At 39.1% G+C, this 22,570-nt stretch overlaps 1 protein-coding gene across 2 annotated transcripts in view; it reads left to right on the forward strand.

Annotated features, from left to right (window-relative positions):
• Window positions 1-22,570, forward strand: part of CCDC9B (coiled-coil domain containing 9B) — an 85,266-nt gene that overhangs the window by 10,478 nt on the left and 52,218 nt on the right. For both annotated transcript variants that reach the window (XM_063440281.1, XM_063440280.1), the window contains exons 2-5: window positions 3,624-3,666; window positions 4,364-4,474; window positions 9,177-9,281; window positions 14,793-14,915. In XM_063440281.1, the coding sequence (XP_063296351.1) occupies window positions 3,646-3,666; window positions 4,364-4,474; window positions 9,177-9,281; window positions 14,793-14,915 (360 nt within the window). In that variant the 5' untranslated portion in view covers window positions 3,624-3,645. The remainder of the gene's footprint in view (window positions 1-3,623; window positions 3,667-4,363; window positions 4,475-9,176; window positions 9,282-14,792; window positions 14,916-22,570) is intronic.

The following is a 22,570-nucleotide window of genomic DNA, read 5'->3' on the forward strand; positions in this document are numbered from 1 at the left end:
TCTGTTACTTTCGGAGGTCTTTGTATCTTTTGCAAAGACCCCCGAAAGTGAAGGTAATTGTACTTGCCTGAAGCGGTCCCGCGCGTCTGCTTTGCACATCCATTTCAGTTCCTGGCTTCATCTGCCTTAACCACGTCAGTGTTGTATTGTGTGACAGTACATCACTGAGATCCACGCTGGAACCTCCATGGATCAGTGTGTAAAGCCCACAACCGTCAATGCTGAGGGCTGCTGGCATTAAACAAAGTTGATGGTGTAGCTCCGTCTTTTGTCAATTTTAGATCTTCCATAAGACAAAGTGTTGTTAGATTGCACTGGAATTGCAATGCAGTCAGGATCAGTATTTCTTAAAGATCAGATCTTTATGAAATACTGACAGTAAATAAGCCGCTTTAATACTTTCCATTTGCATGTAGGATTATGGTCTCTCACAATAATTCTGTCATGTGTCAAATAAGTACTTCTTGTTTTATGCCTGATTAAGGTTGTTGGTGAGCAAGTGAAATTTTAAATGTCCTGCTCCTTCTCACTCATGTTCCAGTGGATGTCTTTGATATTCCACAAGTGCCGCTTTAACCCCTTCTTGATCGGTGATGTGTAAGTTACATCACTGCCCCGTATGCACTGTGACAGTGAATGTACAATGTATGTTGGCCAACAAAAGTGAATGCAAGTCTGTGGTCTTTGAAGTAGTAGGACACACATGGAATTCATATTCATGGCATACTTTTATTATTAAAAATATACAAATTGATTCTAAATTGATTATTACTAAAACATTTCCCATATTAAGTAGCAAAATTTGTCTTTTTCAGTGCAGAGTAGTCACTTCACACAACAGCGGAGGGACTACCTAATTTGTATAATGATGTGGGATCATTTGATCCCTCCTCATTACACTTTAAAAATGCCAAGTTGCAGGAGACAACACTGTGTTGCTCTTCACGTTTCAGAATGGAGTTGAATTTGATCCTAGACTCTAGAGGAAACACAAAGTCAATGTAAGGACTGGGAAAGGTGGGTGAGGGGCATAATTGGTTGGGAATTAAATAGGTGCTTTGGTTTAGTTTTGAAATTCAGTTGCTGTATAGATAAAAAGAGAACTACAAATCTTAGGCCAAAATAGCAAGGATACAAAAACACTTGAAATAACTCCAATGATTATATAAACCCCTTAAGGACACATGACGGAAATATTCCATCATGATTCCCTTTTGTTTCTGAAGTTGTGTCCTTAAAGGACCACTATAGGCACCCGGACCACTTCAGCTTAATAAAGTGGTCTGGGTGCCAGGTCCACCTAGGATTAACCCTTTCTGCTGTAAACATAGCAGTTTCAGAGAAACTGCTATGTTTACTTTAGGTTTAATCCAGCCGCTAGAGGCACTTCCGCGCTTCTCACTGTGATTTTCACAGTGAGAAGACGCCAGCGTCCATAGGAAAGCATTGAGAATGCTTTCCTATGAGACTGGCTGAATGCGTGCGCGGCTATTGCCGTGCATGCGCATTCAGCCGATGATGGGGAAAGGAGGAGGAGGGAGCCCGGTGCTGGAGAAAGGTAAGTGGTTAACCCCTTCCTCTCCATCCAGCCCCGCGGGAGTGGGCCCTGAGGGTGGGGGCACCCTCAGGGCACTATAGTGCAAGGAAAACGTGTATGTTTTCCTGGCACTATAGTGGTCCTTTAAGGGGTTAAATGGGCAACTTAACTTCTTAAAGACACATGACATGTGTGACATGTCATGATTACCTTTTATTCCAGAAGTTTGGTCCTTAAGGAGTTAAAGGGACACTTGAGTCACCAAAACAACTCTAGCTTAATGAAGTAGTTTTGGTATATAAATCATGCCCCTGCAGTCTCGCTGTGCAATTCGTTGCAATTTAGGAGTTCAATCAATTTGTTTATGCAGCCCTAGCCACAGCTCCCTACGTGTGCCTTACACAGCTTTCCTAAACACTTCCTGTAAAGAGTCATGTAATGTTTACACTTCCTTTAATACAAATTATGCTTAATCTCGAATTTCTTATCTCCTGCTCTGTTAATAGTTTGCTAGACTCTGTAAGAGCCTCCTGTATGTAAGTAAATTTCAATTTACAGAGCAGAAGCTAAAAAAGTAAGTTATATCTGATAGCAAATAAAACAATTTTTTTTCCATGCAGGCTTTGCAGGGCAAGTGTGGTTATTTGCTGCATAAACAGAAACAGAAATTATTTAACTCCTAAATGGCAGAGAATTGAGTAGTGAAACTGCAGAGGCACAATCTATAAACAAAAACTGCTTAATTAAACAAATTGTTTTGGTGACTATAATGTCCCATTAAACACCAAACCACTACAGTCACCAGGCATATGGTCCAGCCTTCTTAACAGATATCAAATTTGAAGGTGTTTACATTCGTCACTGTCATTCCCAATATCATGATGCTGAACCCTGATATTGCTTCTCTATAAGAAGTACCGGATTGACCTGAAATGGAGTGGCTGTTGCAGTGAGAAGGAGATAGTGCTGGATTAAAGCTGCTCTGTCACTTTTCAATGTTTCAAAAAGATGCGATCTTTATAAAATGCTGACCCTGACTGCAATGGAATTTCATTGATTCCATAAGACAAAGAAGGGACTATGTTGTTTTTATGGAGATGCATGAGGTTTACAAGACCGCTCCGAGTCAATTGACAACTAAACGGCTGTGACATTCAGGAATCGTTTCGCTCATCACAAGATGGATCCTGCAGGAGCCTCCGTAGATCACATCATCCATGCTGTAATCTCGCAGAGGGCACCTTGGATAAAGGTGGTGGCGATCGCAAGGGACAGCTTCAGGTAAGTAAAACTTAGCTTAACTGGACCCTAACTTGAGATGTTTCCTTCGGGGGTCTTTGCAAATATAATATATTTAATAACATAGAATGTTACTTAAAGGGACACTGTAGGCACCCAGACCACTTAAGCTCATTGAAGTGGTCTGGGTACAGCGTCCTTATTGCACTTAGTGCTGCAGTTTCCAGAGAAACTGCAATCTTTACATTGCAGTAATAAGTCAGCCTCTAGTGGCTGTCTACAAAACAGCTACTAGGGGGCTTCCTGAACTGAAACGGACCTTTGGTTCGGTATCTGACGCTGGACATGCTCACGCTCTGCATGAGGACCTCCAGCGTCCATTTTTTTCCTGTAAGAAAGCATTGGTTTAATGCTTTCCTATGGGGAGGTCTAATGCTTTTGCCGCGCATGCGCATTAGAGCCTGCTCGTGGCGGGATGGAGGAGGGGGTGGTGCGTCAACCCATCGCCGAGGGACATCGGTGCTGGGATATGGTAAGTAAAGGTTTTTTTAATCCTTTATTTGCAGAGGCAGGGGGAGCGATAGAGCGATTTAAACTACTCATCGCTTTTTCCACTTAGAATGTATTCTTTATATTAACTGTATGACAAAAAAAACAGAACCTTCAAAAAGCCAATCACTTATTTGTCTTTTATATATTCCAGGGGATATTGTGGAATGTAAAGTGCAGAATTTAAAATACCTTCTTGTCTGCATTTCAAATGTATATTGACTTTGTATGTCTAGGCTCCTAGACAATATGCTTTATAATATTCTATTTGATGGTGTGTTTTTTTTCTCATCCATAGGTTGGATCCTGAATATTTTGAAATGGACAATGGGCATGAAAAGGTAAGTCAATTTTATGTGGCCAGTTTTGGTTCAACTTTGCTAAAATCTCTTTGCTAAAATTTGGATCAAACATCCATAACCATTGGCCTTTTTATTGTTACTGTTACATGCTAGCGAGAGAATATATGGTTTCTAAGGAAGTGCACATACATTTAAGTGCGGTTTGGAAATACCACTGTATGTTTAGACATCCTGTCTGGGACCTCATACAGCGGTTCCTTATCGTTTGCTTGTTTTTTTGTTTTTTTGTATCCAAAAAGGTAGAATTTATTTGTGAATGTACCATATGACATTGCAACATATGGTGATAGTGGTACACGAAGCAGACACTCCAATACCCAAATACTAAATAAATTTAGTAGATATACCGCCTCTAGTGGCTGTCTACCAGATACGCATTAGATCCCCCCCATCAGATATTCCATATATATATATGTATGTATATGTATATGTAAACTAGCAAATCCCTGCACACTAGCTTCAAATTCCTGTAAACACCGGGCTGCACTCCGGTCTTAATAAAAACCCAATACCGTACTTTATTTTATGAAAATCTAAAGATCAAAGTTTCAGTCCTCTCTAGGGACTTTCATCAGGATCAAAAACAAACAAACACACACAAACATAATATATATATTAAATGTAACAATTTCTTTATTTTTCACGTTATTTAGTTTTATTTCTTTCTTTAAACAAGGATTTAATATCAGATGGGGAAATTAAAAAGAAAGAACAGAAAGATGTTGAACTGGATAAAAGGATCCAAGCTTTGAGGAAAAAGAATGAAGCATTAATCCGCAGATACCAGGTGAATAAGCACGTCCTTCATACTGAAGCAATGTTTATGTTTTTGCAACTGGTGAAACTGTTCTGCTTCACCTAGATATTGTATGCAGAAAGTTCCTGATCATGGTTTCTTAACTCAATAAAAATGGCAAATGTTTGTCAGCCTTCACAGTAAATACATTCTCTGCTTTCAATGAGAAAATATAAATAACCTGCTATTGTGCACTAACACAAGGACGTATGATGATATTAAAATTCATAAAATGTTTGCTCGAGTACGAACAATTCTGTATGAGAAGTATACTCTACATTCAAATCAATATGTGTCTTTTTGTATGCTCATGGCTAGAAAAATAAGCTTATTACTGTCTCACCTGTTTCAGCAAATCCGTTCAGCATCTGTTTCTAATCAGATGTCTTCCTCGTGGAATTTAACAAATTTTACAGTAATGCACAGGATGCAACTATTATTTTTTGCTTAAGAGATGTTAGTCAGGACGTTTAAAGATGGTTTGCCCCCTTACTGGGGAACGGCACCAGGGTACTCCAGACATCATAATCACTACAGCTGGTTGTAGTTGTTATGATGCTTGGAGTAATATTCTACACTTATTGAAACTGATGTCAAACATTTGCAACCCCACCCCATCTTCACCCCTCCCCCTTTTTTATGTATTGTATTTGCCCACCAGATGCTGTTTCTATAATTACATAGGTTGAATGAAACGGCTTTGTAAACCACTGTTATATGGCCATCACTTTATACGTAGCCTGGTTCACAGTTTTGCAAGCCAAACACGGTGTACCGATCATCAGAGCCACCAACTGCTCATGGCAACATTTTAGATTTCTCTGAGGAGAGAGAACCTTGCTATTTGAGCATCTAATGTCTGGTTGTCCAATGCACAATTTGGCCATAATTGATATAAGCAGCCCTGAACATTGAATTCTGGTTGCTTGATTTACACCTCCGATACGGTCTTGTAGCTGGATCCATTTTTACAATATGATTCTGTTACAATTGCTGTCACAAATATGCCATGTTGTTTAGAGTGACACTTAGTTTGATTAATTTGAAGAATAGAACATCCAATGAGAAGTGTTAGAACAACACTTAGCAAGGGTTCCTTGCCTTTCTACAGCTTTCTGTTAATTGCAGCAACAACTGTCTTGTGGAAAATGCAGTTCAGGGACATCTGAGGTGCCTAGTCATGTCATGTTACTTATGTTCTTTTTGCTAGCAAATGTATAGATTGGTAGAAAACTCCATTTAAAAACAGGTCTTTCTCCCGCCTGTCAATCAACTTTTTGAGCATAGACTGTGCTGAAGAATTGAGTGACGGGGAGAGCTGAAGAGACCACAGGCACCATGCTCTTTATGTCACTATCACGAATACAGTTCGTGAGACATCCAGAAATAGCTCAGTACAGCTTGCCCAAGGATTACTACGCCTTTGCTGGATGTTTCCAACTTGAGACATCCAGCAATAGCTTTTCACTAGCTTTCCTAGTATCTCAACACTGTGACGTACCTTAGCAGTATGTTATCTTTTAGTCCTGTGTCCCTGTCTTGAAATTTATTTTAAGTTATATCGGACGTTCTGTTACATCAGGCATGATGCTCGATTCCAATATTTGTAAGTAATAATGATCTAATTTACAGTCTTACGGTAATTTTAGTGTGAGAATGTTGTGACTTGAGAAAGGCTCTGATTGTGACACAGCCAAAATGTTGACCCTGTTCCTATTAAAGACTGTTGTTGAATTTAACCTGTGCCTGTACATATTTCAACGTAATTGTCCGCTAAGTCAGGTCTGGCTGTGATTGGCTCCCAGGGTGAGAAGATAGCCTGGGAACAAATACACTAAACATTGCATTGGCTTGGGTTACAAATGATACTGGTCACTATAGTGGCGCAGATAGTGACAGTGTTACTTCAATGTATAGGTTCCATGGTAAGCAAGCTAAAAGGAAGGTTTTTAATTTGACCTGATGCATTTCTTTAATAAAATAACAAATGTATACATATATTGCTGTACTTGGGAGATGCTGCAAAATAGAAATGTGGTGTATGAAGTAGTATGACCATAAGGCCTGTGACTTTAATCTTTAACCCCTTAAGGACCAAACTTCTGGAATAAAAAGGAATCATGACGTGTCACACAAGTCATGTGTCCTTAAGGGGTTAAAGGGACACTATGTTTTAGGAAGAAAAGCAAAAAGCTAAATTTTGCAGAAATTGTTGATAAAATGACAAAGTGGAAATACTCAAAATGCCCCATATAAAAAATCCCACACGGTCTTCTTTCGCAATTAGTATGCCATGATGAGTAAAGTGCCATTGGAGGCTTTTGTTTTGTCCCCAAAGCTGATATGGGCCTAGTAAATCAATCTGTGAAAATTGGAAATTTAGAACTGAAATTGACTTGTAATTGTGGTACGCGTGGTGCTTCTTGCTTTTAGCCTCGGTATCTTGTTGTCATCGTTAATATTCCTCCCCATCCATTTTATATATATATATATATATACATCTATATATTCCTTTCCTAATTAATATTGTATTATTGTAAAGTAAGGAGATAGAAAAGAAACACCCGAGGAGATAAGTGCCAAAACCTCTAGTTATTACCTCCCACCCACCCCTCTCTTGTGACTTCCTATGGTAGCTGTTGCCTTGATATTCTATTTATCCTCCTATTTTGGAGAGAGAAAACACCCTATTCTATCTGCTCTAGTGTTGTTATTTTATCTTATATTGTTTGCCCGTTTCTTAGGATCTTTGAGGGCCCTTTAAGTCCTACACTATACCACTTCTTGGATTCTAATTGATTAATCCATATATCCCAGTCTTCTATCTGGGTGTAACTATTTCCCAGGTTCGTTAGTATGCCCCTTTCCATTTTCGCTTGCCAAGTCATCTGAAATAATAATTCTTGGATATGTGGAATTGTCTGCGTTTTCAAATTGCGTGCTAACAAGAGTTTAGTGGCCGTGATGATATGTATAGTCACCATTTGTTCATTCTTTGGCATTCTGGGCCATCCTAAGTTTAGTAGGAATACTTTCGGTTTGAAATTTATTTTCCTTCCGGTTGTTTGGTCAATAAGCTTCAGAACTTTCTTCCAGTATTGATTTATCGGAGGACAATTCCACCAGATGTGGATTAAATTGCTTTCGTTAGCATTACATTTCCAACATCTGTCGGGTGTCTCCGGGGAAAATTCTGTTTAGACGTTTAGGTGTCATATACCATCTATTGGCTAGCTTAAATTTTGTTTCTGTAAGATTTAACCCCTTAACGCCGTTACGGCGTTCTATGCCGTCGCGGCTTTAAAGCCGTTGCGGCGGCATAGAACGCCGTAACGGCTTAAGCCCCCAGGACCTCGGCGGTACTTACCTCCGCCGCGATCCTCTTCTGGAGGGCTGCCTGACAGTCCAGGCAGCCCTCCCCGGCAAATGAGGCCCCCGGGGCCCATGTGATCGCTCTCAAAGAGCGATCACATGGCCCCCTATAGATGGCTGTGGATCTGCCAGCAGGGGGGCTGTCTGAAATGTCAGACAGTCCCCCTGCTGGTGGGGAGTGTAAAAAAAAATTATTAAACATGTTAAAAAATAAATTAAAAGTATTTTTTATATATATATAATATATATACATATTATATATATGTAACGTCATACGTAATGTATTTTAATATTAATATTAGTATATATAATATTAAAATACACTTAGAATGACGTTACATATATATAATACGTATATATATATATATAATAGATATATACACATATTATATATATATATATATATATATATACACGTATAATAAATAAAATATTGAAACAAAATTTAAAATAAATTATATATTCATGTCATTTCATTCTAACTGTATTTTGTTATTAATATATATATAAATACACTTAGAATGCCATTCTATATATATCTATCTATATAAAAAATACAAATAACCGCACATATATATATATATATATATATATATATATATATAGATATAGATATAGAGATAGAGAGAGAGATAAATACATATAATTCCATAAAAGATTACATTAGTATACACGTAGAATTTAAATACCTATAAATGCATATATATTAAAATTCTACGTGTATATTTAAGTAATCTTTTAACATAATTATGTGATTTGATTCATTAAAATTTGATTGACATGCCTGACAACACAGGGAGAAAGTGCAGAGAATTTAATTTGCTAGCACTATATTTGACCCTGTAACTCTCCAAGACACCATAAAACCTGTACATGGGGGGTAGGTACTGTTTTACTCAGGAGACTTCGCTGAACTCAAATATTAGTGTTTAAAACTGGTAAATTGTATTACAACGATTATATTTTAAGTAAAAGTGAAGTTTTTTTTGCATTTTTTACAAACAAACAGCACTTTTATGGACTATATTATTGTTGTAATATGTTTTACTGTTTTAAAACACTAATATTTGTGTTTAGTGAAATCTCCCGAGAATAACAGTACCCACCACGCGTCATAATGAAAAAAGGTTGGTGATAAAATGGTTGAATGAAATGAAGTGTGAAAATGCCACCAATTAAAGGGACATTCCTGCCTCATGAAGCACTTCAGCAAGCATGACCATTACTCTGTTTTAATATTGTTTTTTTTTTTTATTGTTTTTTTATTGTTTTTTTTTTTATCTGCTAGAATGTTATAAAACTATTTATTTTATTTTTTTAGGAAATTGAAGAAGACAGAAAAAATGCAGAGAAAGAAGGCATGGCGATCACATCCCGAAAACCCAAACAAGAAAGTCTCACCATTACCATTACAAAAGAACCCAATGTAACTTTATTAACATGTCAATTATCACTCAGCTTATTGCCCTTAGTAATGCTGCTAAGGATGTCATATTCATTGAAAAGGAAATAATGGGAACTTATTGGACAAGTGGAAGTGGTGTCTATTCTTTTGTAAAGTGATTTAATTTTTATAAACAAGATTACACTGACTGCTAGATTTCTCAGGGGTGAACGCCATTACTCAGAGACATTAGTGAGCCTGCATGTAGTGTCATAAACATGTACTTGCGTATTAAATTCTCTATATAAATTTGTGAGAGGCCAAGATTTGGTTGTGAGATATCTGATATAGCAGATCATATTGCAAAACACAAAGGTGGTAATTTAGAGAGAAATATCTCTTTTGCTAAGCCTTTACACCATTAATCCATGTGTGTTCCGTGAAAAATGGGTTTAAAGTCAAATTGGTGGTGGGGGGGTTACTTCTGTTTTTCTAATTGGGGAACTAAATATAATTTTATTCTTTTAAAGATGAACCAATTCCTAGTAGCATATCTAGTCGTATATCTGATGGCTTTCAAACCTTGTCCAACCAAAAGTGCATGTATGTGGCTGAGGGATCCTGCCACATACTAAAGATAGGGATGAGGATTTCTAATTTTTTTTTACATATACTTTATTTAAAAAAAAAAAAATCATCTATTTCCTTTCAATACTTGATGAAAGTATTATTAAATAAAAAAATATTATTGAGGTGACAGTTTTCTCTAAAGGAACACTGCAAGCACCATAACCACTGTAACTATCTGTAACAAAGGTGATATTTTTAACTGTCCCTTGTAGCACTGATTTTAGTCGGTCACCGCACAGCTGTAGGCAGAATCCTCCCACACCCGTAAGAGGCACTTCCAACTCTGAGTTATTCACTAAGGAATAAGGGTGTTGGAGTGGAAGAGCTGACCATGTTTACAGTGAGTTTGTCTTACTTGTAAGTGAGAAAGTTGTGGCTCAGGATTAGGACACAGAAGGACCACAGTTCAAATCCCCTTAGATTTTCCCTTCCTGGCAGGTATTGTCCCCTATTCCTATGCAACTCTGCTCATAACGATTGCTACTGCCTTTACATAATCACTTTCTTAAATTAGAGGGACAAAGGTTCAAAAGTAATATCAGGAAGTATTACTTTACTGAGAGGTTAGTGAATGCATGGAATAGCCTTCCAGCTGAAGTAGTAGAGGTTAACACAGTAAAGGAGTTTAAGCATGCGTGGGATAGGCATAAGGCTACCTAACTATAAGATAAGGCCAGAGACTAATGAAAGTATTTAGAAAATTGGGAAGACTAGATGGGCCGAATGGTTCTTATCTGCTGTCACATTCTATGTTTCTATGTTAAAGTAAGTTAGTTAAGGTTATTCACAATGTGACTGGCAACTCTAGAGCAGACGTAATAAGCTCACAAGTGCCTGTCTTTAAAGGATCACTATAGGGTCAGGAACACAAACATGTATTCCTGACCGTATAGTGTTAACACCACCATCTATCCCCCCCCTGGGCCCCTCATGACTCCATAAATATAGCAAAATCTTACTGTCCACAAGCCTGAAGCTGTAGATCTGCATGCTGTTTGCCTCAGAAAAACAAGCAGTCTGCTGACGTCATCAGAAGTGGAATCAGAATCACAATGCTTCCCCATAGGATTGGCTGAGACTGACAAGGAGGCAGATCAGGGGCAGAGCCATGATTCAAACACAGACCTGGCCAATCAGCATCTTCTCATAGAGATGAATTGAATCAATGCATCTCTATGAGGAAAGTTCAGTGTCTGCATACAGAGGGAGGAGATACTGAATGTTTGGATGCATTTTAGGCAGCAATGGCACAGGAAGGATCTCTAACAGCCATCTGAGGAGTGGCCAGAGATGTTATACTGCATTTTCTCTGAAAAGACAGTGTTTACAGCAAAAAGCCTGAAGGTAATTATTGTACTCACCAGAACAAATTCAATAAGCTGTAGTTGTTCTGGTGACTAACGTGTCCCTTTAATATGTCCTGCTATTATGCTGATTGATCATATGTTCAGTACGTAGGCCTTAACTGAAACCATCAAAAAGCTTTGTACTATAGGGCAGCCTTTGAATAAGGGATGCAGGTTAAAATACATATAATTCATTTATTAATTCTGTACAGAATGCTTAAACCAATGAGATACAGACACACTGCTATAGCTTGTGTTACCAGTCACCGGTATTCTATTTTAAATTTAGGTAAGAAAATGGCTAGTTATGTCTTGGCATGAATTCCCTTTTTAAAGAAATAACACAATGACACTATTTGCAATGCATATATTTAGGTTTTGTGTTTTGTGTGGGATCTATAATGCATTTTTTTTGTTTTGAAGGACCTCTGTTTTTGTTTGTATTGTATCTAATGAGAGCTACTGGTTGAAACTGAGTCTCTGTCATTTAGCAGTTACATAGCTTTGTTTATACAGTCACTCCCCTCTGCATGTGACTTGCAGAGCCTTTCTAGCCACTTCATGTAAGGTGACATCTAACATTTAAACCTAATTTATTGCGCAATTTAAAATGTCTCATCTTCTAGTCTGTAAATAGCCTTTTAGGCCCTGCAGAAGCCATAAGTGTGTGAATAAAGCATCTAATATGCAAGGGGAGGGGGCGGGTAAAGGTAGGATCTATTTACCTGAACTTGTCCCTTGCGGCACGGCCATCTTGATCTGGCGGAACTATTGTACTCTCGCGCATGCAAAACTCCTCCATAGACACAGCCAATTCCCTGCAGCCACGACTGGTCACAGCTGTCGGATTTGATTCTTAGACTCCGCCCAGAATCTAGGAAAGTCAGGCAGAGGAGAACTCCTGTGCCACTTTAAAGTTCAATTTTACAGAGCAGGAGATGAAAAAAGTTAGTTAACATCTTGTTAAAAATTAAACCACTTTATTCATGCAGGCAGTATGAGTGACAACCAGGGGAGATGTGACTATGGTTGCATAAACGGAAACAAAAATGATTTAACTCTTAAATGGCAGAGAATTGATTAGTGAGACTGCAGAGGCAAGATATTATACACCATAACTGCTTCATATATCTAAAGTTGTTTTGATGCCTAAAGTGTCCCTTTAAATTGATTCTTCTGAACCTTAGTTTGTGGTTTGTAAATTTGAAAAATTCTCACACAGTAATAAAATGTTCATATATGTTTAAAAGGCAATAGAAAATAACTACATCTTTTTACATTAAAGCGGCACTGTCATGCCGAACTTACCTTTCCCCAATCGTTTCCTCTGCTCTCCCTCTGTCGGGATCTGTTCTTCATGTCTTCCTGTCTGCTCTAGTTTTCTTTAAAACCTAAGACAAAGTAGGGACTACTTTGTTTTATGGAGGTTTCCTACGCTTGACCAGCGGAGGAACAAAGTGTGTTCCGTTTTCTGTGGTCAAAGCAATTTCCCCACAATTCTCACCTTTCCTCTGTGATCTCGCGATGCTTCCTGCCAGTATTCCCGAACGTCCTGTCACTGAGACAGAACGCTGGCAAACTACCGAATTTTATCCTAACCGAATGAGAACAGTTTCTCTATTTGTGTTAGGACGCAATTTGTTCGGATCGGAATTTCATTGGGGGTGGGGGTGGGAGGGAGGACAATAGATCCCTCCACATCTTCATTTAAGGCCCCAATAGGTGTTCTTCCCTCCCCCCTTACTGGTCATGGGTGGGAGGAAAATAGGTGGTCTCTTCCCCCCCCCCCCCCCCCCCATTTTCATTTAGCGTCCCCAACTGCCGCTCAGGGGTGGGGGCTGGGGAGGACAATAGGTCCCCCCCCCTTATTATAATTTAGGGCTCCCACCCAATAGGCCCCCCCTTTTCGTTTAGGGCCCCCACCCGCTGCTCATGGGTGGGGGCCGGAGCGGGGGGCAGTAGGTGTCGCCCCCCCCTTATTATAATTTAGGGCCCCCACCCGCCGCTCAGGGGTGGGGGCAATAGGTCCCCCTTTTAGTTTAATAGCCCCGACTTGCGCAGCACGGGTGGGGGCTCGACTCGGGAGGGGGGATACTAGTTTTTTTTTTTTTACAACAGAGAGCAGCCACTGGCCGCTCACTGTTTACTAGACATGCCCCTACTCGCGATATAGTGAGTAGGGGCAGAATTTACTAATGCGAAGTAATTAGTACAGTTGGCTGAAAGCCCAATTTAGGTCTTTCAGCCTTTTGGTAGATAACTCCCTAATTCCCACGGTATTAGGGAGCTATCTACTAAGCAAGATGCAGTTGCGGCATGAATAGGATTGGAGTTTTATTAATTCGAATGAAAGTCCAGAATTGCATCCTAACACGAATGGAGAAATTGTTCTCATTCTGTTAGGACGAAATTCGGTAGTTTCGCCGGCGTTCTTTCTCAGTAAACGGAAGCATCACAAGATTACGGAGGAAAGGTGAGAATTGTGGGAAACTTGCTTTGACCACAGGAAACAGAGCACACTTTGTTCCTCTGCTGGTCAAGCGTAGAATGTTGTAATATGTTTTACTGTTTCAAAACACTAATATTTGTGTTTAGTGAAGTCTCCCGAGAATAACAGTACCCCCATGTACAGGTTTTATGGTGTTTTGGAAAGTTAGAGAGTCACATATAAGGCTTGCATTTCATTTTTTTCACATTGAAATTTGCCAGATTGGTTATGTTGCCTTTGAGAGCGTATGGTAGCCCAGGAATGAGAATTACCCCCATGATGGCATACCATTTGCAAAAGTAGACAACCCGAGGTATTGCAAGTGGGGTATGTCCAGTCTTTCTTAGTAGCCACTTAGTCACAAACACTGGCCAAATATTTGTTTTTTGCTTTTTTCACACAAAAACAAATATGAACGCTAACTTTGGCCAGTGTTTGTGACTAAGTGGCTACTAAAAAAGACTAAACATACCCCACTTTCAATACCTTGGCTTGTCTACTTTTTTAAATGCTATGCCATTATGGGGCTAATGCTCATTCCTGGGCTACCACACCGTCTCAAAGGTAACATTACTAATCTGGAAAATTTCAATTTGAAAATGGAATGTTCTATATTTGACCCTGTAACTTTCCAAAACACCATAAAACCTGTTAATGGGGGGTACTGTTGTACTCGTGAGACATTGCTGATTACAAATCTGTGCATTTTTTTGCAGTAAAACCTAACAGTGTTATGACATTCACAGTTAAAATGTCAGACGGAAATGCAAATTTTAAAAAAAATCTAATTTTCTCACATTTTTTTTAATTTTATTCATAATAAATTATGTTCCATATATGAATAGTTAATGATAGATTAAAGCCCTGTTTCTCCTGAACAAAATGATATATAATAAGTGTGGGTGCATATAATTTGAAAGAGGGGAACTACGGGTGAACAGACATATAGCGCAAATTCCAGTTTTTGTTTACGTTTTGTTTTGATCAGAACGTGCACTATTGACTCCGTCCTGAAGGGGTTAAAGAAAGGTAAGTTGGGCATGACAGTGCCGCTTTAAATGATTTTGAGTTATTCTAATTTCTATGCAGGAGAAAAGATCTGTTAGCGAGACACGGAAAAGCTCCAGCGACAATGAAGAGGAGGGGCATAAATTTACATTTTCCATGGTAAACGAAATGCAGCTGGAGATAACTATGGACCGCAAAGTTAAGGTTAGTAGTGCATTTCTCAGTAAACTAACCCATACCAGTTGAGCATTTACAATAACATTTTGTGTATATATAGTTCTGCATGTCTAAACAGAAATGTGCTAACTAGGGCATTCATTTACACCTTAGCCTGTTTCTAAAATGATTTAAGTGGCCCTGTAAACTCATTCTCTTTGCCTAAAGTATTGGAAAACCATATGCCTAAGAGGTTGTTTTATTTAATTAATGTGTAGTAAATGATGATGTAGTTACAATGCATAGGTGTGAACATTTTAGGATTGAGACTGCAATTTTCAAATGTCATCTTTCTTGCATCTACTGTAGTTAGTAAAGTAGGGAGTAAGCAGACCCCAGGTAAGTAGCCAAACCGTTCTAAACAGTTAACTACTTACAGTGTGTTAGATCGGGGCACTCCTGACCATAACCACTACAACAATCTAAGCTTGTTATGGTGCTTGGAGTGTTCTTTTAAAGAGCTTCGATGTCAGGAGCCAAATAAAAGCCATGATTTGCAAACAGTTGTAATTATCGAACAGCCTTACTCTATGTAGATATGCTTGTTTGAATTGCCTTGCCATTATGCCCCCACGGAGACTGTTACTTATTTACCAGATCACTCACAGTTAATGGATTTCAAACTCCTCAAACCTTTTGTTGTTGATTTTTACATATGCACAACATCCAGTCACCCGAAAACGATATATTTTAGACTCCCAGAAATTTCCGCCATAAGCTGTTGATCCAAGTTTTATGATCATTTGCATACTGTGGTCTATTCTGTTTCCTTTCTGCAAAGATGGTTTCATAGGAGCAACCTGCCCCCCGAGATCATTTCTTGCACTACTTCTCGTTGTCAAAGCATTTAGTTTAGTGCTACAAAAAACTTTTAGAGCTGAAAGAGTGGAACACTGGATTTCCTTCTGTACCTCAATACACTCTTACGTTTATACAATGAAAGCAACAAAACCTGTCAAAATGTTATGTTTTCAACTTACCTCGTTTATTGAAGTGTTATTGGCACAACTTATTAGACTTAATTCACAGAGCATTACATTTCATATCTATACTGCACTAGTAGAATTATTAAATATATATCACCTTCCTATCAGCTGTCAATCAATATGCATGGTTGGCAGTATTTATATAAATAAATTGAAACCACTCAATAAGCACAGACAACTTTTATTTACTTTTTGATGGACTTTGCCGTGATGTTTATTCAAAGCTTAAGGGGCTCACAACCATAATTCCATAAACATATAGCATAAACTTTTACCTTTTAAAAACTTTAAACTTTATCAATCACCAAATTGCCAGTCAGTCTGAGATGACCTTGGTGCTTTTTATTTAAAACCTTTTACCACCGTATCCTTCCTCAGAACTTGACCCAGAAGATGTATTTTCCCCCACAGCCTCAAATGGGGTAGACACTAGCCCAGCTTAGCCCCCACAGCTAAGACCCTTTCTATCATGCTTCGTAACTCCATATTAAACATATTTACTACAATATTTGACAAATTAACCTGAACATTACTATGTAGGTGTATACAAAAACACCCAGAAACGGCAATGCTTGTTTATTTTATTATATATTTTTTATGTGCTTTGCTATATTTATTTTATTATGCACCCTCTCTAGCCCCTTTACTTTTGCTAATTTAACCATAGCAAGCTCAGAGCCATCTCCTGAACAAAATTAAAAAGTTGAAGGAAATAACTCACGAATGAAACTAAAAGATTTAAAAAATGCTGTAAAGGAAGAGATTTAACAAACCCTATGTTACCCCCTGAACTATGTGAACTATAAAAATCAGCTGGAGCTGGCCAAACTAAAACCGTTACAGGAAATAATTTTTTAATGATCCGAAAATCAAGCCACAAATGAACAGACTTAATGAAACCTACATCGTTACACCTATGTGAATTAATACAACTGCTGGAATATGCTATGTAGAACAATCCAACCTAATGGCCATAATTCTAAAATTCTCAGATCAACTAAATTACTATATTGCCATGATTGTTCAGGTTCTGTCCGTATATTCTGGCTCCTGCTCTTTGCGTGACACGCTAGACCCCAGAGTGACATAGAATCCAAACATTTGTCATGGTACCTGAAGAAAGAAGCAAAAGACCAGAAACAGCAGTGTGGACCGCCAAATGAACTTGCAAAGTTTCAACTGAAAAACTCTGCCTTTAGTGATGCCATGAAAACAAATCCATCTACTATTTCCATCTAAATTCGTTTTTTCTATTATACCGCAAACAAATGCCTATTTTAAATTCTAGCAAGGGGGCGGGGCCGGACCGCCAAGCAGAGTAGACACATGGTACTCTAGCTCCTGCGATTAACAGACCATTTGGTCCCAAAACACAATTTCTGGTGCAACTGCACTATAAGGTGCTCGCTCTGGCGATCAGCCAGTGACCCGACTCTTGACCCCTTTAGGGGAGAAAACTAAGCTCCCTGACCGAGGCATAGTCAAGCCTACCAAGGTGGTGAGTAGGGTGGACGGCTGCCGCACTGCTATCCTGCCTGTCTGCATCATGGTGGTCCCCTAATACAATTGGGTGATGGCCCTGTTTCCCCCCTCCCTTTGGGCCGTTGGGGGTCATCCTGGCCTACCCTGGGGCCTTCCTCTGATCGGAGTCCTCACCTAACCTTCATGATGGCGACTGAGCCTGACCAGCACTCATTGGAGAAGGTGACCCCTCCTTCAGGGCTCTTGACGGTCACAGCAGGCAACTCTGGGTGATATCATCTGAGCAACATACCTCTCCCGAGACCCGACCTGGGGTGCTACCAATCGACACTAAGAAACCTGTGCGGAGAATACCTGACTGGCAAAGCGGTTCCCGAGGTAATCAGGCTGGTAAAGACATATGATGCCGAGTTACACAACAGATAGCTGCGGACCACTACGAAGTTTCTAAAAACATATACTCGTATATGGAGATGAGAAGCGAAGGACTGTGTCCTGCCAGTTAGCTGCTCTCTGCATGGGGACTGGGTTTGCCTCTCCTCTGGCTCCTGAGTAGTTATCAGGGTCATGTTTACCTTTCCACTAGGATGAGTGTCTCAGTTCGGAGGCCCAGGGTTCTTTAATTATTGTGGCATGTTCTCAGTTTTGTTCTGCATAGACTTGCCATGCCATTTTGCTTAGCATATTTGTTTTTCTCACCTAACCTATTTTAACCTACCAGCCACTAAATGTACATACTCATACACCAAACCTACTTCATCATGTTATTCCTAAAAAAAATAGTGCATAATATTCACATGCCATGCTTCTGTATCAATATGTATATTGCTATATGTCTGTTGATGCTGTCATGGCACCACAGGATTGTTTGTAACCACCTGCACTGCAAAAATAATAAAAATTATAGCAAAACAGCCTTAAATGCAATTCTGACACTCTTAACCTACAAAACTAAATTGCCAATTCTCAATGTAGCAAAGAAAGCCAAGGAAAAACTGCAAAAACTAAATACTTTAAAATAAAATTATAACATTCCTAAAACATCAAAGGATCACTATAGGGTCAGGAATACATGTTAGTGTTAAACCATTTAGGTGACTTGCCCCCCCCCCCCCCCCCCCCCTACTTACCTCCTATAAAAGTTTAAAACTCACCTTATTTCGGCTCTGCCACCCTTTGTGACATCATCAAAATGGCCGACTTTTAGCCAATCCAATGTTTTCCCATATGCCTAAATCGGCACAGGGACGGGGCCACATGCCGTTTTGGCCAATTAGGACCTCCTCATAGAAATGCATTGAATCAATGCATCTCTATGAGGAAAATTCAGCGTCTCCATGCAGAGAGTGGGGACGCTAAACGGCAGGGCGGCTTACTGTGCAGCCCTGAGCCAGGAAGACCCTCCAGTGGCCACTTGGAGGTGTCCCTAGGGGCAATGAAATGCCTGAAGAGAGCTATTATACTCACCAGAACAACTACATTAAGCTGTAGTTGTTCTGGTGACTATAGTGTCCCTTCAAGTAATATCCTAACACATTATAGGTAATAGGACAACCCCTCAGATGTTTAATTACAAGCTCTTTCACCGGTACCTGTTACAAAATAAATGTAAATACACTTCACATGCTAAGCGCATGTAGAGAACATGCTGAAAAATGATTATTCAAATATAGAAGCAACTCTGATAGCATGGATCAATTTATGGAATTTATACTACTCCTCTTATATTGACACATAAGCCCTCATATGCCCTGTTCATGTGCTTTGATAAGAAACAGTTGAATTTACTGCAGTCTGTAGAAAAGTTCTGAGTGTGCTAAGTTGAAACGAGAAATGGCATCCGCTATCCTGTTCTCTAACCAGGAATATGCACAGCCTTCCACTGAATATGATTATATTACAAGTAAAAGAATACTAATTTTCTAACAAATTAAACACAAAGAAACCTTTTGAATGGAAAAACATGCACCACTGACTCCTTGTCACAGTGAAATTATTATTATTGCCATATATATAGCGCCAACAGATTCCGTAGCGCTTTACAATATTAGGGGACAGCAAATTTACACTGTTAAACAGGCTGTACACTTACTACTTTACTTGAAGCAGAGTGTCATTTCTTCAGTGTTGACACATGGAAAGATATAATAAAATATATACAAAAATGTGAGGGGTGTACTCACTTTTGTGAGATACTGCATAGATATTCTTAGAATTTATTTTTTGTACATAAATGTCTGTTTGAGAAATACACAGTTTTAGTGGTCCTGTGGAAAGTCCCCATGAGGGTCTGAAATGTTGACCAACACTACATGATTGTATTTCCACCAAGTTCAGTGGGATGTTATTGAACTAACATCAATAAAGGAACTGAAAAGGTTTGTTTATAGACTGTGAGTGCAGCCTATTCTCTATATTTTTGTGTATACTACTGCCCAGGACTGACACCCGGCAACTTGGATATAACTTCAGTGAGCTGAGTGCATAGAGATTTTTTGTACGCGCGCGTGTGTGTGTGTTAACATTACAAAAACACCTATTTTGCTGAGCTGATAAGTTGTCAGATAGAAGGGTCATAAGTTATAGCATCGATAATTTATAGGGCCGACACAGTCGAGCGTTTACTTAGGATGGAACCCCGAGGTGCTGAAATAAGGTGCCTAGCCGTAATATCAACATTTTAATGCGCTTTATGTTTTTGTTTTCTGCATTTTTCCTGTTACTGCACACAATTTGCAACTGTTTTATATCTTTTCTTCTAACATTTGAGACCTGGTGGGTAACCCTTCTCACCCTCTCTTGTGGGGACATAATGGAGTAAGACAATCTTACGAAACACACAGACCATATTTAATTTACTGGAAATGCAGTGCACTCTACAACTCCCTTGGCTCGGGTGTTAAATGCTGGCTTTACACCTGACCAATTTACTATTACAAATGGGACAAGATGGGGTTGCCCTCTTCCCATTACTTGCAGTTAAATCTGGAGATAATCTGTTGGTGGATGGAGTGGAGATCGGGGCCAAAGTATACAAGTCCAATTTATTCGCTGACGACATACTACTGACTACACAACCTCAAATATCCCTTCTAAACCTTTTTAAAGAGATTCATCCAATATGGAAAGCATTCTTATTACAATCTAAATGTGGCCAAAACACGAGCATGTTGAGTGGGCTTCAAATGGGACATATTGGATATCTTGCAACTTTTCTGGGCACCAGAGTCACTAAAACCTTGTGTATCCTTTTTACATTCAGTTACAAAGAACTACTAGAGGAACTATTGGAAATTATGAAGTCCAGGGAAGGGAAGTTTCTATGGTTGCTAGGCACACTGGCTGTTGTCAAGATGACTACCTATGCTGCAGTACCTTATGACAACATTACAAATCCAATTTCTAAAACTCTTCCTAAATACCCTACAAAAAAATACTGATGAGATTTTTGTGGGCAGACATTGAGTATGGGTTGTTACGTATATACTGTCTAGGTCACTTGAGATGGGTGCTCCCAAACATTCAAGTATACTATACAGCAGCCCTACAGTTGTGACAGACTAGCCACCATGAGAACACCTCAATGGGTGGATAATAAATCCCATTGAGCCTGTCAGAAAGGACTAAAAATACCGATTTTGGATCCCCAAAGATAAGCGTCCCAGACAGCCAGTGTTGCTTCGCACCACTGATACTGCTAGACCATTACTATGAACTGCAAATTCTTATTCAATGGCCACTCCACTTTACAGTACATATGTAGCCAACACTCCTTTTGATTTCCGGATGTAGATTGCTAGGAGGTCTACGCATGTACTACCACTTTATGAGGGAGATAAAATGTTATCATTTTCAGAGTTACAGCTTCAATTTTACCTCCCTCACAGAGCGATGTTTTCATATCCACAATTTAAATCCCTCTAAATCATCAATGCTAACAGAGACTCGCCAGCAGTCTTATACAAGTTTGAGAAAGCCTGTCTCCAGTCATACACACATTTGAATGAGAAAGCTAAAGTACAGATGGTGTATGGCACCAGAAAGATTAGCGCATATTTATCCAGAGTTTTTAAATAGATATTGGAGATGCCAAGCAGATATCGGCACATTGTATCATATATAGTGGTAATGTACCAAAATTAGACTTTATTGGACGATGATAGAAAAAGAGATAACTGCTGTTCTGTATAAAGATTATGTACTTACCCCTGAACAGCGTCTCCTATTTGTGAGATTCATGAGATGACCAAACCTGAAATGAAAGTACTATTTTACATGCTTATTGCAGCCAATACAATGATCGCTAGAGCATGGAAAACTGCAGATGCGTCATGAAGGAGCACACTCATCCACCAAGACTTGCTTAATTTAGATTATGAAGTCACAGCACACAAACAGCTCTCTCAATGTGGTTCCCAGATCTCAGCCAAGGCTATGTTGGATGATCATATCAACCGTATCCAAACTACCCCAAACAGAGCAAATTCTCTAGAACCCTTATAAGGTCCACATCCTATGGCAAACTGGTATCCTACTTCCATGTCCTCCAAAAACCACATTTAACAAATCTGACACAGACTGACGTGTACACACACGAAACACACACACTTTGCCTTTTTGAGTCACACAGACCTTACTATTTGATTTTATCCCAATTGTGACGTTCGTAAAACCGGAATTTATTCCTTATCTTGTTACCCACTTTGTATGTAGTTACATTGTTTATGACAATCTAGACCGTTATTTTAATACTCTACCTTACTGTGCAGGACATGCCAAGCAGAGAAGGTTTCTTAAAGGGGCACTATAGTTACCAAAACGACTTTAGCCTAACTAAGCAGTTTTATAGATCATGCCCCTGCAGTCTCACTTCTAAGTTCTCTGCTAGTTTGGAGTTAAATCACTTTGTTAACCCCTTAACCCCTTAAGGACAGACGACGGATATATTCCGTCATGATTCCCTTTTATTCCAGAAGTTGTGTCATTAAGGGGTTAAGGACTGAGCCAAATGTACACGTTGTGAAACAAAGCTTGGCATTTGCGCTATATGTCTGTCCAACCGTAATTCACCTCTTTCATATTAAATGCACCCCCTCCTTATTATATATCATTTTATTCAGGGGAAACAGGGCTTTCATTTAATATCAAATATTTAGCTATGAAACATAATTTAAT

The sequence above is a fragment of the Pelobates fuscus genome, chromosome 13 (genome assembly GCF_036172605.1).
Source record: "Pelobates fuscus isolate aPelFus1 chromosome 13, aPelFus1.pri, whole genome shotgun sequence".
Taxonomy (NCBI): Eukaryota; Metazoa; Chordata; class Amphibia; order Anura; family Pelobatidae; genus Pelobates; species Pelobates fuscus.